Source organism: Myripristis murdjan, chromosome 14, assembly GCF_902150065.1.
Source record: "Myripristis murdjan chromosome 14, fMyrMur1.1, whole genome shotgun sequence".
NCBI classification, from domain to species: domain Eukaryota; kingdom Metazoa; phylum Chordata; class Actinopteri; order Holocentriformes; family Holocentridae; genus Myripristis; species Myripristis murdjan.
In genome coordinates, this window is record NC_043993.1 from 27320326 (window position 1) to 27336195 (window position 15870).

The 15870-nt window shown below is 43.1% G+C and overlaps 2 protein-coding genes across 2 annotated transcripts; both read left to right on the forward strand.

Moving 5' to 3' along the window:
- The first annotated feature begins 819 nt into the window (after positions 1–819).
- LOC115372011 (organic solute transporter subunit alpha-like) lies at positions 820–5462 on the forward strand. The gene is made up of 8 exons (XM_030069702.1): positions 820–898; positions 1456–1607; positions 2366–2439; positions 3233–3394; positions 3877–3988; positions 4095–4241; positions 4531–4636; positions 5279–5462. The coding sequence occupies exons 1-8, from the start codon at positions 823–825 to the stop codon at positions 5443–5445; spliced, it is 996 nt and encodes a 331-aa protein (XP_029925562.1). The 5' UTR covers positions 820–822; the 3' UTR covers positions 5446–5462.
- Positions 5463–9384: 3922 nt separating this feature from the next.
- On the forward strand, positions 9385–13709 carry LOC115372010 (flocculation protein FLO11-like). Its single transcript, XM_030069701.1, has one exon. The coding sequence runs from the start codon at positions 9603–9605 to the stop codon at positions 12639–12641; it is 3039 nt and encodes a 1012-aa protein (XP_029925561.1). The 5' UTR covers positions 9385–9602; the 3' UTR covers positions 12642–13709.
- Positions 13710–15870: the final 2161 nt, after the last annotated feature.

Here is a 15870-nt window from a genome sequence, read left to right on the forward strand (position 1 = left end):
TTTGCTCCGGGGGGGTTCCGATTTTTGATTTTATCGAATTTTTCGCCAGACCTGGTGTGCGTGCCGAATTTGGTGAGTTTTTGAGCATGTTTAGGGGGTCAAATTAAGGCCGAATGACACGTAATAATAATAAGAAAGAAACGATACAAATACAATAGGGCTTCGCACTGGGACAGTGCTCGGGCCCTAATAAATGTGCACCCTGTTCCCCCACTAATCCCCTAAACCACTGCTGTCGAGTTCAGTAAAAATATGTTTTTAGTGACCGGCCTGGTTAATGAGTTAGAAACGTGTTTGGGTTTGGCCAGCTCAGGAAATTCCTTTATCCTTTTACACCAGGTATATTTGCTGAAAAGGAAAACAAGCACACTGTCAAAGGTCATTCAACTTAGTAAGTTCAACCCTCAGTCTTGACCTTTCAACCAAAACCCACACCTTACCACTTACCGCGTCATTGGATTGCTCAGAGATAATTTTCATGAATGAGCGAGAGGCAGTGAAGGGTAGGATGGTCATGTGGAAAAAATGGTCTCATAAACTTCTCATACTTGCAATCATATCTTCACTCCCTGAAGTCGCCCGAGGGGTAAAGTACACTTGCTAACGAAAGAAAACTTTAGCCTGTCACTGGAATTCACTTAAGTATGGCGTACTATACAGGGAGCGCAAGTTCAAAAAGAGCTTAAACTTGAAATTTCTCTTCTCGGGAGGTTGTACTTGGAAATCAAATCGAGCAAGACATTCTAGGCTATTTCTTCTGTCTTTTTGTTTTTCTTTTAAAAAAACATTTTTAAGTCTTCAGAGGACAAATTCCTACATGCCATGGAGGAAGCACTCAACCACACCGTTGATCCAGCTTGTTTACAGGAACCCCCGCTGGCTGTGGAGGTGATAAAAGGTAGGTGACCTGCATTACTTTATCTGGCTTGCAGATAATGTTTTCTTATCAACCTGAAATGACAGGGAACTCGGTCAGCAGTCTGAGAGCTCTGCTTCGCTGCATTTGTATTAATAGCTAAATGAATTAGGAATATTTGGAAATAGGAAAATTCTGAGAGTGAATGTGCGAGATGATATTGATCTCATACCACAAGTTATGTTTAAGGGTTAACTATCTAAGGAGAGTGAAGAATTTCTATTTAATTGACTAACACATCCGGTCTTAATCACTGAAAATCATTACATGCTATATTCATCTTATTCATTGGCCTCGGCACATGTTGGGAAAGTGTGTGTTATAAGCAATGAAGATTTTCTTTGCCGCCTTGAATCAACCTGCACTGAACTATGACTTTGTTGGTGAACTGCTCTTTCCATACTGCGATGTTGTTAAAGCCTACAGAAAGACTACTGTTCTTTCCTTCATTGAAGAATATTGATTTAAAAAGTTTTATCAGTTCTTTGGAATAGTATTAACACTCTCCCTCCTGTCTGCTCTCTCTGTTTTTGAACCAGAGCTTGATGCGTATGGGATCTGCCTGTACGCCATGCTCACCTTCATGTCCTCCCTCTCTCTGCTGCTGTACCTGGAGCAGTGCGTCTATGTGTACAGAAAACTGCCCTATCCCAAGAAGACAACCATTATTTGGATCAACGGTGCAGCACCGGTGAGCATTTAGGCCTCTTTTGATGTTAGAATAATAACCACACTAACTCTGTTACCTAGACTCCTGAGAATAAATACATTGATATTCAGCATCATAATCAACAGCCACTTTATATGTGAAATGCTTGTCAGAAATCCTTTATCTACCCTTAACTTTAATTCTTTAAGCACTAGAATCTGATTAAAATGATTTTTTTTTTTTTTAAATCACATGAGAGTAAGATCTTAAAAATTCTCCCACGTTATTGTCCAGCTGCAAATGAATGGCAATTGTGCGAAACGACCACTTCAAGATTCATACAGGTGATTTTGAATGTTGGGCCCATTCACGACAATTTATCCACATTTTACACTGCAGCAAGCCATTTTGAAAATCATGCAGGGGTACAAAAGATTTCACAACACAACAAAATGCCTTGATTCTCAAATTTGAATTTTTGGTTGAAACACCAGCCTCATAATGCTCTGCTTCTGCGTCAACATTCATAATCCAAGGAACGGATAAAAACGTTCCTTGAATATGTTTTAGATATTATGCAAAACATGCAAAATCACTTGTATGGTCCTTTAAGATCCAGCACAGAGCTGAGACCAATGACATTACAAATACTGATGCCCATGGGACTTTTTTGCAAATAAAATAATCATTAATAATAATAACAAATGAACTAAAAATGCTCTTCTTTACTTTGATAAGGTTGTTAATTAACAATATGTTTTTTTCATGTGTATAGACTTAATCCTGTTTTTCTGTGTCAGGTTATCGCTACAATGTCTTGTTTCGGGATGTGGATTCCTCGAGCAGTCATGTTCACAGACATGACCTCGAACTGGTACGTTTTCTCACATCGACACCAAACACACACAACGCACACCTCACATCGCTACATACTGTCCATGTTGTGTGAAAAGACCAGCGGCCAGGGAAATAAAGTTCTTAGTCTCTGTCTTGCACGAAGGTAAGGTAAGATTACTTTATTTGTACCTGTAGGTGGATTTGGTTTACAGCGAGGGAGTCGGCCTCCTTTTCCACACACAGTCAGCAGCTCAAGACAAGAAATGGCAGACAAAAGTGACAATAGTTCTCAAAAATAAACAGCATAATCCTCAGTAAAAGTAGGATTTATAAAAAAGCCATTGGTAAAAAAAAAAAAAAAAAAAGGTAAATAAAACCAAGGTAGAAATAAAGTATATAATCAGCATTCATCAGAACTAAAAAAAAAAAAACAAAAAAACAAAGTGCCATCAGTAAAAGCAAGATAAAGGAAATTAAGATAGTCTTGCAGCAGACTGACTGTAACAGTCTTTGTGTCCTGCTGGTTAAAAAGTCCACTTATCACTTAAATAAAATTGATCTAAAAGCCCCTTGGTTACAATGTGGAGTTGAATTATATTAAAAGCAAGTGAAACATCGATAAATGAAAGTCTATCATGCATCCAATATTTTGTTGACAAAGACAAAACTGCCTGCACATTAAGCCTACTAGTTTGACTTCTTTCTTTTTTTTTGGTTCGATAGTATCTGGAAAAACATGGCGTATAAAAATGAAGCTGCAGCTGGAGACGATCTGTTTTTGAACTGCTGCTCCCTGTCAGCATGTTTACGTCTGGTCTTTGTCTCTGCAGTTATTTTGCAGTGGTCGTGTATAAAGTCTTGGTGCTGATGATAGAGGAGCTCGGGGGCAGCAAAGCTTTTCTGCAGCGATATTCTGGTGAGCCGTTCAAAATCAGCACCGGGCCCTGCTGCTGCTGCTGCCGCCCCTGCTTACCCCTCGTGCCCATGTCACGGTATTTACCTCTCCGTACCTGTTTCTGTTGTTGCAGTGTGTTCTGGGTAATGTGCAATAGGAACTGTTGTGGTTCTACGTCAGAGCAGGCTCAAGCCCATGTCACCCTTGATGTGTTTCTTTATACATGACAGCTACTAATACTGCTAGTAATATTGACATAACACTGCTGTACTGATAATACTATAAAATATTATTTAAACAGCTCTTTTTAGTACAAATTTATTTCATAGCTCCAGTCTATTCTGTAGTTGCATTTGCTTGGGTTTTGAATAAATATTATTCTTTGCTTTAAGCTTTAAGCCAAATAACCTCTATGGTGATACCTTCTCAAGTTCCTACAATGCAATTTAGTCTCATTTTAATTTTCTGGGACAATCATAATATGTAGGTAATAACTAACTGTGACATGTTTTGTCTGCTGTTTTGATTGACATTTTTGCTGTGGATTTATTTATTTATTTTTTGCATTCTATGATTCAGGCGAATGCTGTTCTTGATGAAGCTGGGCACTCTTCAGTATGCGATCTTAAAGACAGTGCTCTCAGTCCTCTCCATCATATTGTGGACCAACGGAAATTTTGATCTCTCCGATGTACGTTTTTGAAAGGCCTCTGCTTCTTATTGCTGAATGAATTTCACACATAACGCTATTCATGTTTCAGACAAATTGTAATATGTCTCCCTTTCTTCTTGTTCAGCTAGAAATCACTGGTGCAGCTATTTGGATCAATCCGTTCATTGGCGTTCTCACCATCACCTCCCTCTGGCCGGTTGCCATCATGTTCATGCACACCTGCAGCAGACTGCGCAGCCTCAAGATGATACCCAAGTACGCCATGTACCAAGTGAGTCGAGCGTTTTCTGGTCAGGTACAAAACAATTGCAGTTTTTCTAGGATACCTGGTTATGTCGTCATCAGGTAGTTGTCACAATGTGCGCCGTGCAGCTGCACCACTGATCCCAGAAAACCACTAGTAGGATGCCACTGAGGACCCAAGATGAGCCAATTTCAATTTCAGTAGCATTCCCTTTACCACTAGATGTCAGGATTTACACAGATTTACACAAGCGGCCTCTTTCACTATGTAGGAAATGTTGTATCTTCATGTAACTGATCCAGCATTTCCTCTACAGATTGTGCTCATATTGAGTCAGCTTCAGACATCGATCATTAACATCTTGGCCTTGGATGGAACCATCGCCTGCGCCCCTCCCTTCTCTTCCACCGCTCGAGCATCAAGTAAGAAACGTCCCTGAATCGTGCAGCACACTCTGAGATACCACCGGCTGTGTCCAACCATAGGTGGAAATCCCGGGGGGGTCAGGGGGGACAAGATCCCTCCATCCATAAAGTTGCCCTCCCCCCCACCTCCCCAAAAAAACATTGTTAACACTAATAAATAATTTTCAATAATATAGTAATATTCAATGAAAGTACAATGCAAGCGGTGCTAATTATAAATGTAAAACAGTGTGTTTTTTAGTGTTAAAAAGTTATGTTTTTTGAAGAATAGTTTGATGTACTTGGATTATTCAAGGCATTTCCTCTAGTTCTAGAGCTTATTTTGAGTTTCTACTTCTTGTAAAGCTACTTTGACGGACTGTAGTGGAAATAGAACAGTGAGCAAAGAAAGATAATTGCTTTTTATTGCTTTTAATAGCATTATTTAAAACATATGAACATGCTGAGCACTCAACGCTGTATGGCAAGTTTCAATGGAGCGTAAGAGAGAAAGAGGGTGGTACAGTCATGCCAGACAGCAATTTTTTCATGTCCCCCCCCAACAATTACTCTCAGAAATTTTGCTGTTTATTGTCCCCCCCAATAATGAAATGGGATTTTCGCCCCTGTGTCCAACCCATGTTTCTGTCTGTCCTGCAGTGTTAAGTCAGCAGCTGATGATCTTGGAGATGTTCCTCATCACTCTGTTCACTCGGTTTTTGTACCGTCGCACATACGACCCCCTTCCAGACGACACCCCCGAGGAACACGATTACCAGGATGTTAAACATTTCCAGCAGGCCGAGCTGGTGGAGCACGACGTCTAGGGCCACAGACAGGAAAAGAAAAAGTGGCTGACCGATAAAGAAGAGAGTGAGAATCTCCACGAGTCCAAAGTAGCAAAAGTATCAAAGTGACACTTTTCTTGTATTTTGATATCGATGCTAAAAATGTATTACCTCATTTTGTGACTTATGGGTATGGGTGGGCTTAAGGGCTGCAATCTGATATATTTGTGAATATCTGAGGGTGAGGCAAGAGAATTTTTACACTTCAGTAAATAGTACACCTATTTATTTGTGTGTGTGTGTGCGTGTGTGTGTGTGTGTGTGTGTGTATGTGTGTGTGTGTGTGTGTGTGTGTGGCCATGTGCTAGGTGTTTTGATTTTCTGAATTGAGACTTATGGTATTTCTCCTTGTGGGAAAACAAAGTGTGACATTAAATAATGACAGCATATAGTAGGTTAAAGAAACAGTTCGCCCAAAAATGAAACTTTTCTCATTATTTAACAGCTCTTGTCAAACCAATGGCTGGGTGCACATTTGAATGCACTGTTCTGCTGTCCAAGGGTATAAGGAAGGTTTGTGCTGAATAATGGTGTAACATACAAGTCTTTTGTTTGGGTTTCAGAGGACTTGAATCATGCTGCACAACCTGTTTTTTGTAACTCGTAAATGTAGTACCTATCACAGCCCAGTCTCAAGGGAAAGACGTTGGAAGAATACGTTGAAATGTCACACTTTAATGTTTCGTGACATAGTGACTAAAGTAGCTAATGAGATGACGATTCGCACACATATGAAGGTCAACAGTTAACACAGGCTGCATTTGGCTTAAAGTCCCAATCTTGATATGCACTGTATTTTTGGCTCAGAGAAGTTCAACATATTTGCTGGTTTGCAGAAAAGTAAAATGGCAACATTTTTCTCTGGTGACTGAGTGGCTCAACAACGTTTGGAGAAGACTGCTATGGAGCTGGTTAGCGATCTCCCTGTGTGTTGTACCTGTGTTTCAGCTGGCATGGAGCTGAGTTTAAGTTTAACTGTTCCTTTAGGCATGTAAACAGTGCTGTGCATGTTCCTGATGCCTTGACCTATATTTGTGCACAAAGTAAAGAGATGGCATGGAATAAAAGATCTACAAACACATGCATAACTGACCAAAGAGCAAACATTTACAGGCACATGTGTTCAGTGTTACGTGAATCCCATCTTTCATGACTGCAGAGCGCTGGTGCAGGTTTTGTATGTAAGTGCACAGTCAGATTATCAATCAGTGATCGAAGCACACTGCAAAAACTCAAAATCTTACCAAGATTATTTGTCTTATTTCAAGTCAAAAATGTCTTATTACTAGTCAAAATATCTCATTACACTTAAAATAAGACATGATCATCTCAGACATAACTTGTTTTTAGACAATTGTCTCTTGTTTCAAGTGAAAATTTGCTTGAAACAAGTGAAAATTTGCTTGTTTCATTGGCAAAATTTGTTTCTTGTTTCTAGCTAATTTTCACTTATTTCAAGTGAATTTTCACTTTTTCCACTGGCAAATTTTGCCAATGAAACAAGCAAATTTTCACTTGTTTCAAGTGAATTTTCACTTGAAACAAGTGAAAATTGTCTAAAAACAATTTTCTTCCAAGGTGATCATGTCTAATTTTAAGTGTAATGAGATATTTTGACTAGAAATAAGACAAATACTCTTGGTAAGATTTTGCGTTTTTGCAGTGCAATGATCACAGCAGCTTCATGATACAGAAATGGGGACTACGGTCCTCAAACAATTCGAAATGTTTTCAAAATCTGTGTGTTTCCTGTCTCACCCGGTGTCATGTTACGCCTCATGGCATTTAGTTGCAATGTGAGTCCACCCTGTCACATCCAGGGGAATAAATTATGTTCCTGAACATCGCATATAGAAAAGCCAGAGAAGTCTCTAGTCTTGCTGAGTAGCTGTTCTCTTAGCAGTGTGCACCGTGTGCTTGGATGAACCGGGGAAAACAGGTTTTGGATGAGACAGCAGCTTTATTTCCAGACTCGCAGCAGGAGGCGCGTGTCTGCAAATAAGGTCGGACTAAATTCTGCAGAAGTACTGCAAACTGTGCAACATGTTGCTTCTGCCTCTGCCACAAGAGGTCGCGCTCACTCCATCCTCCAAAACCTCATTCACTAACAAGGTAATGAGGAACACACACCACCGGGGCCTCTTTGACTCACATGACTAACTTGTGCCACCCAAATTTACATCTACTTGCACAGGAATATAAACAAATTGTAGTGAAATTTGTTAAACTGATAACTGTTGGTCATAATTACACACAAATTTTAATGCCCATTATCTGTGGCTAAAATATGGACAAGTATTACTAACGCAAACGATATCAGTTTTTGTACTAGTGTCAGAAACCATTCATTTAAAAGGGAGATATCAGCCCATACATTAATATTAATGTACACAGAGAAAAATGTTTGATTTATGTTTGTTGACGGTCTATATATAGTCCCGCACATTTTATGTGGCAGTATTTCCTCATGAGTGTGAATATTTATTAGACAATGCTGTTGATTGCCCCATTTGAAAATTAAAAACTACACAGAATTCAAGTTAACTTTTAAAGTGATGTATACACCACATAGTTACACCCTATAGTTATGCCTATAGCAAAGCAAGTTTTTCTTCTTACCATACTCATGTCACAAAGTCATTATCAAGCACTACAGAAAGTTTGAAAATATACAGCAAATACTTTACAGTTGGGCCCTTCTGAGGATTGCTTCTGTTGGACTTGCATGTGCTGAAAATCTTGATTTTTTTTTTCAGATACTATTGAAATATTAAAAAGACTAGATCATTTTAAATTTGACAACGTACACCGGCCAAGTTGCACCACTCCTTTTGTCCAGGGTATTTGCTGCGTACTCTGTGCTTGAATACAATGAATGCCTGGACTAAATATACAAGTTCTAACACTGATAAAAAAATAAAATAAAATAAATACCAGTAAGGATAGTGATAATGGTGATAATTAGAGAACATTTTAACACTCCCATATGCTGTATGTTAGAGTGTCGATTCTTTCCAGATATCACATGCTGCTTCTTTCCTCTAAAACACGATCTATTCATTCATTTAATTATAATTATGTAATCACTCTCAAAGGCCTGTTTGTCTTCAGATCTGATGTTGACTCGGTTAAGCTGTTCAAAAGGTCAAGGCCTTGCCTGGGTTTGGTATAGGCTCTTAAATTGATTTGATGATAAATAACCATTCATACCTCACAGGAAGCACAATGCTCGCTTTTCATACGCCCTCCTGTGAGAGTGAAACACAGCTGTTCCTCAAAATGAACACAACATGCAACATCACATACAAAATTAAAACGTGATATTGGATTGGCGGTCTGAAATAATAAGCAGCTGGCCTGGTAGATTGATGGAATGATATAGTCTCTACCGAAGCTGAGCTGTTGTAGTCTCACTACAAGTCAGCGTAACTGTTGACGGCATTAACTATTTATATATGTGAGAAAACTACAGTCATTAAATTTTTAAGCAGATTGGGGTGAATAACGTTGCATTAATACAGTAGACGTGAATGAGGTCAGTTCACGGAGAATGCAAGCAAATTTATCCCTGTTAACACCTAATTAAGCTGCGCGTACAAAACAAATACTCTAGTGATTGAGGCTTTTGCACGGAGGCGGTTAATTTGTAACACCGTGCAACATTTAGTCCTGTTAATGGAGTATTTGTCTATACTGTTTATGTAAACAGAGTCATCGGACAGAGAGGGAGAGGAGGAGAGGGAGAAATGGAAGAGAGAGAGAGGAAGAGAAAGCGGTGCTCGGGGTGGGCTGATGACAGCCCCTGGCGCTGCATTGCTGACGAAAGCTGCTTAGCTCCTCAGTTGCTATGGCAACCGGCAAGAGCAGCCAGAGAAAAAGAGGCAAATGGGAGGGGCATTCGAGGGAGAAATAGAGGAGAAAGAGCTGGATGGGAAAGACAGACACAGGGAGGGATAGAGACAACTGAAAAAGGAACGCACTGGAGGCAACAGAGGCAAAAAGCCAATCAGCAGAGAGATAAAACTATAAAGGTGCAGACATCAATGCTCAGACCACTGCCCGGGGAATAATAACTGCATCAAGTGATAGGGGGATACACAGAGAAAAGGCGAGAGACAGGGGGAGATAAAGAGAGGATGGATGTACAAACGGAGAATGCCGACCCCCCGCCTTGCGAATCCCAGCCAAGTGGAAAAATCAGAAAAGGATTCAAGCTGTTTGGCAAACGCAAGCCAGGTAACATCTTTTCCATCCGTAGCAAAGGTGATGGGAACAACAAGTCACCTATTGCCAGGAGCAAGACCCTGGATGGATTAACAGAGACCACTGCGCCAGATTCGGAGCAGGAGCCGGAGAAGGAAAAGGAGCAGGAGGTGAGTCAAGGAGAGAGTGGGCAGGCAGAGGAGGAGCCAGTAGGTGAAGATGGCGTTTTGGCTGCCGCTCCTCCTCGCACCTCCATTTCCTCAGCCACCTCTGCCAGGTCTCTGAGCTTCTTGTCGTTGCTGAGGGGCGGCCGGAGAGGAGGGGGAGACCGCCAGGTCCAAACGGTGTCCCAGCCCGCGGGTCGACAGCGTCGGGGGCTGAAGAGTCTCTTTGGCAGCGTGAGGTTTCGCCAGAGGGATAAGGATGACAAGGAGGAAGCCCCGCCGAGCCCGCTTCTCATGTCGTCCCGCACAAACAGTGTGGAAATCATTAAAGAGGATCTCACCCTCACCCCCAAATCCCAGCCTCGCTCTCTGGACAGCCCCGAGACTGAGAGCTGTGAGCCGGTGAAGAGTGTAACGACGCAAGACAGCTCAGCCACGACCCCATCAGAGACAATAGCTCCCCAGATGACAGCAGGCAATGTGAGTAAAACTAATGAGCATGTGCCACCACCTTTACCCACGACTCCACCACCTCTGGAGCCCGGTGAGAATAGTTTGAGCTGCTTGCTGGCAGACATCTCCTCTCTCCTGACCTTTGACTCAATCTCAGGGGGTGGAGACATCATTGCTGATGCTGAGGCAGAGTGGGGCAAAGCCAGTAGGGCCCTCGGCACAATGGGGACAGGGGGGAAGCCTTTATCAAAAACTCCCTCACCTGAACCTATCCTCTCCTCTTCACTGACTTCTACTCTCTCTATCAGCACCACGACTACAGCAAAACCTTCTCCTTTCGCCGCCCGCACCACATCCTCATTCCAATCTTTTACTCCTACAACAAAGCCAACTGTGGTCTGTTCTCCCGTTACCCCACCAAGCTCCACTGTCACTATTTCAACCAAATCTTCCACTTTGGCTGCTCAGTCTGTCAAATCAGGCGCAGACCTTACTCCAGTCTGTAAACCCTCTACGACTACTACTACTATCAGCACCGCTACTATTACAATCAAATCAACTCCCACGCCGACTGCAACCACAAAACCTTTAACTTCCTCCGTAACAGTGACAAGCTTTTCGATTCCACTAATGTCTTCCCCTCCAATAACAATGAAATCCACGCCATACTCCACCTCTGTTTTTAACACAGCGACTCCTAAGCCCGCTGCCACTGAGGTAAAGACTCCCTCAGCCGGTCTAACATTTACCTCTACGGCTGGCAAACCAGCTACAGAAAATGCAGCAGTTACTCCAGTCAGTACATTTGTGAGTAAACCTAGCGCTGTAGCCGCTCCACCCTCTGCTTCAGCTAAACCAACACCAGTAACCCACAGCCCTCCCACCCCTGTTGCTTTTACTCATCCTCCAGCCTCGGCTAAACTGGATTCTTCTAATGTTTTCAACTTGCAAAGCTCTGTCTCCCCGAAACCTTTGCTAAGTTCAGTTGCAGGTGACGCTAAAGCCCCGGTGACTTCATCACCAGCCTGCACTGCTCCATCTGGACTCACCTCTCCTGCATCAGGTGTGTCCTCAAAGATGCCAGTGGTTACCACATCCACTCCAGCCCCAGGGTCTCTAACTATGACCGCTTCTGACTCTGTACATCCACCTTGCCCCTCAACCTTAAATAAGCCTCTCCCCTCCCTCGTGACTATCCCAGATCCTGTTCCTAAACCTACCCCAGCCCCCATACCTTTGTCTAAACCCCAACCTAGCCCCGCACCTGAACCAACTCATACCCCAGTTTCTTTAGATAAGATCCGCACCACCACTGCACCTTCTCCGGCTCCAGTTTCTTTGGATAAGAGGCCCCCTGCGGCCCCTGTGCCCGAACCAACTCCTGCCCCAGTTTCTTTAGATAAGCCTCATACCACCACTACACCTGCAGCTGCTCCAGTTTCTTTGGATAAGAGGCCCCCTGCAAGCCCTGCACCTGAACCAACTCCTACCCCAATTTCTTTAGAGAAAATTCACGCCACCACTACAACTACTGCTGCTCCAGTTACTGTGGACAAGATGCCCCCTGCATCTACAGTAACTTCAACCCCCACCTCACATGCAGCTGTGTCTTCCCCTGCCCCCTCCCCCATGCCCGCTGCCGCAGCTCCAGCACCAATCTCTCTGCCTAAAACCCCTTCTGCCACAACCACGGCCCCTTGCCCAGCCTCTTCTCCGGCTCCTCCTAGTCCAGCACCTTTGCTGGGTGAAGCCCCGACATCAGCTAAGACGAAGGGTAGTGGACAGGCCTCAGTGGATGGACAATCGGCAAGTCCAAGTAGTGTGGACACCCAGGGGGCCCGGACCACGCCTCCCAAAACAGCAGAACTACAAAACGACCCACGGACCACCCCCCAGGGCCCCACCAGAGAAAGGAAGACGCCACCAGCAAAGACACCAGTTAGTAAAATACCTGTGGTGGGAGGGGGCAGAGCAGGGAAGCTGCCCGTCCGGGACAACCAACATACTGATGATGATGGGAGCTGGGACCCACCTACCCCTGTGCTAGAAGAGGAGAGGCCACATCTGCACACACAACATGGAGGAAGCAAAGATAAAGTTGGTGAGGTCGAGGCTAGTGTGCCCACCTTGAAACACGCCCAAGAGGAGAGTCAGCAGCCTCACCAGCCTAAAGTCATCACCAGTGTACCGCGTGACTCAAAGATCCCAGTGAAGCACGGCGCACAGTCTCACACCGCATCTCAAATCCCTCAAGCTAGAGAACCCCCTCGTACCAAAATACCAGTGTCCAAGGTCCCTGTCCGCAGAATTGCTAAGCCCACAGCTGCAGGTAGCAGCGCCCAAATAAGAAAATAAAAATGACGGACTGGACTGATGAATGACATATATTACGGCTTTGACTGCAACTTTTTTTCCAATATAACTACATGACTGTCCTTTGTTATTTCCTCCCTCTCGGCATTTCTTGGCTCGTCTCTCTGTCATTTCTTGGCGTCACTCCACCATAAACAGTGCAGCAGTAAAAGAGTCAAGGAGGCTGGCAGCACTCAAGCACAAGACATCTCCGCAGGGAGCCAAAGCAACAAGCCTGGCTCTTTGGTGCTGGGTCAACTGGACATGCACTCAGGTAAGGTTCAGGACAGACCTGAACACACAGCAGCACCGGAACTAAGGATAAGCATGATAAAAAAAAAAATGGTCCCCAGGGATTTGCAAGAGAAACACGTGGCACTGAAGTCATAAACACAACACGGGGCGAGTTCCTTTTTATAGGTGCTTTTCCTACAGACTATCAGAATAAATCTTTTCTACAATACTTTTAACTTTTGTTACTCACACTTTTTGTAGAACCTTCAAAACCCTTTGTCTTTCTTTCCAGTAAGTCTCTTTGATAACCACTAGGTCCTTTTCCTTTCACTCCCGTCAGGAGAGGATCAGCAGCATCTCTAAAAATAAATGCAACAACCAAATTCACATTCCACACCTAACTCTGTCTGTATGTAGCAGAAAACGTGCCATTATGAGCCAGGGGAATTTTTTTCTCCCTCCGTCCCTATATTTTTGTTGTTTAATTTTTGCACAATATATTGAACTATACAGCGCCTGTTTGTCTGCCTGCTCATAAGTAACACGATCAAAACACACTGTGAACGATGGGAGAGATTGTGGCTCCAGATGACAAATGGAGATGACTCCTTTGGATGATACGGACAGTAGACACCGGCCATTATGAATGGCAAAGTGGAATACTGAGCAAGCCTGAGAGGATGCTGAGATAAGATCTCCATCTTTTGCAGTGGTGCATCCTTATCCCTGTCCCACTTATACTCAGATGAGAACAATATATTGGTGTATAGTCTCATCTATGTTGTTCTGTTTCCTATTTAATCAATAAAATGATATGAGTACACCTCAGCAAGATGACATCTGTTTCACTGTTGGATTATATCTGTTATATATTGTATTATACCAGCAGCACAGCCAATTGACAGATAGATCAGCTATGCACACATATGAGGATTACTGGCTTATGACAGGCAGGGATATACAGCATATTATGTTCCCCACTTTCTTTTTAAAGACTATTACGTAACTCTGCCACCTTAAGAGACGAGATAACACAGGGAAGAGAAGAGAAAAGCGTTTTCATGTTAGCGGACAAATTCCCACAGTGGCTCAGCATTGAACTGTAGTGACCACAGCCCGGAGTGTCCTCAAAGGAAAATCATCCCCACCCTCCGTGCTCCAAGCTCACTGACCTGAATAGCAAACACATGAATGTCAGTGGAGCCCGGCCAATCAACTGAGAGGGAAAGCCCTCTCCACATGCACACTTTATCATCAGGAAAAGGGTCTGTGGATGTGTGTCATCACTATTCTTAGTGTTAAAGGCACCCGGTGAATAACATCCCTGAAACTGGGAGTGCTGTGTGACTCAGACATCTCAGTGTTGGCACATGTTAAATAGCAAAATATGTGTTTGATACTATTGCAGGGATGCAGAGGGATGTGGATATTATATGAATTCAAAGCTCATTTGTATTATATTGGATTGAAACACAAAAAATACAGCCAAAAATCTTCTGTAGATACAGACATTTAAATTCTCCACTGATTAACTCTAATAGACCTCAGTGAGGGTCAAACCTCAGTTTAGAGTTTCAGGGCTGATTTGAGTCATGGGGAGCTATAAAGAGGAAGCCGGTGTTAGGAATAAAGAATGAGAGACAAAGGGTGAATTTTTTACAAATGAAGCATTGCACAAAAAGAGCTGTGTTCCCCCATATGGAGCCAAAGGCCGTGAGCTAAAAGGAGGGCATCATCTTTTTCTCAAGAATAACACGAGGACCTCACCACATGAGCTGCTGATAGAGACGTCAAGGGCAGCAACAAACTGTGAAACCGTCGTCCCTGCGAAAAGAACAATATCACCCCGAGGCTCCATTTCAACACATGGCAGCTTCTTAGTAACACCTGTGATGTGGGAGGAAAAGGAACTGGGGCTAAACTGCATGTTGCCTTCGCCGTGACTAACGAGCGTGTAGATGTATAGAGAAAAGACTAAATTCATGAGCGTTTGAGGCGAGATCAGCTGGTTATCGGGGATAAGAGAGGGTTCAGATTGTTCCCAGTATGATAAATCACATTATGCTATCTATTACTGTATGTGACCTGCGGATACAAAGATAATATTCGCATGGTTTAAAAGCGGAAACTGGCGCTGTGATCCTGAGTGTGAAATATGCATATTTCATGAATGCCGCTTTTTTTTTTTTTTTTTTTTTATCACCCATTCCCATGATTTCACAGCTATTTTGCATCACTGCTTATTGTAGTGATTATGATGGTGGCTTGTTGCAGGGAAGTGGTCAAAATACAAATAATGAACATGCTGCTGCTGTTGAGACATACTCTGTACTGAGCAGATTTTGCTGTTCAGCCACACTACATGAGCAGTCTCAGTATAGATTGGCTGGGTTATGCTTCTGTTCCCAAAAGAAGGCGCCCCGAGGCCAATCCCTTGCCCCAGATACGTTATACAAATTGTAACACCTATGATGCACTGAGGCAATCCAGCCATGGTCTTGTGCGTGCATGTGTTTGTGTCTGCTTTTGCCTCCAGAGGGACGACGTGCCTCATTCGAACCTAATTTAGCATGCTTCATTCTGTGTTTCCATGCCAACCCCACTAGGTCAGCCAATGAAAGGCTGTGAGCGTGGGGGGAGGAGGGGTTTAAATACATGAGGACCTTAATGAGTGCACTCACATACAGCGCACATGCAAATAGGATGTGCACTCATTGTTTACATACTGTGTATAATGTCACTATTGAATTACCTCAGTGGTGGTGCTAAAATTAGAAATGTCTGTCACAATCGCAATAATTCATCGAGATTCAATGTTTCCGCCTTTTTAGGTTTGTATAACCAGGTTCTGTTTGTGTCCAAATCCAGTTTGTGCACTGACCCAGGCTGAACCAGTCTGCTAGGAAAATGATGTCTCTGTCTGGGGATGGAGCCACACCGTACATCAAAAGAGGTTAAACTCAGTCTGCAGCCACATTTTAGTGTATGGTATGTTGTA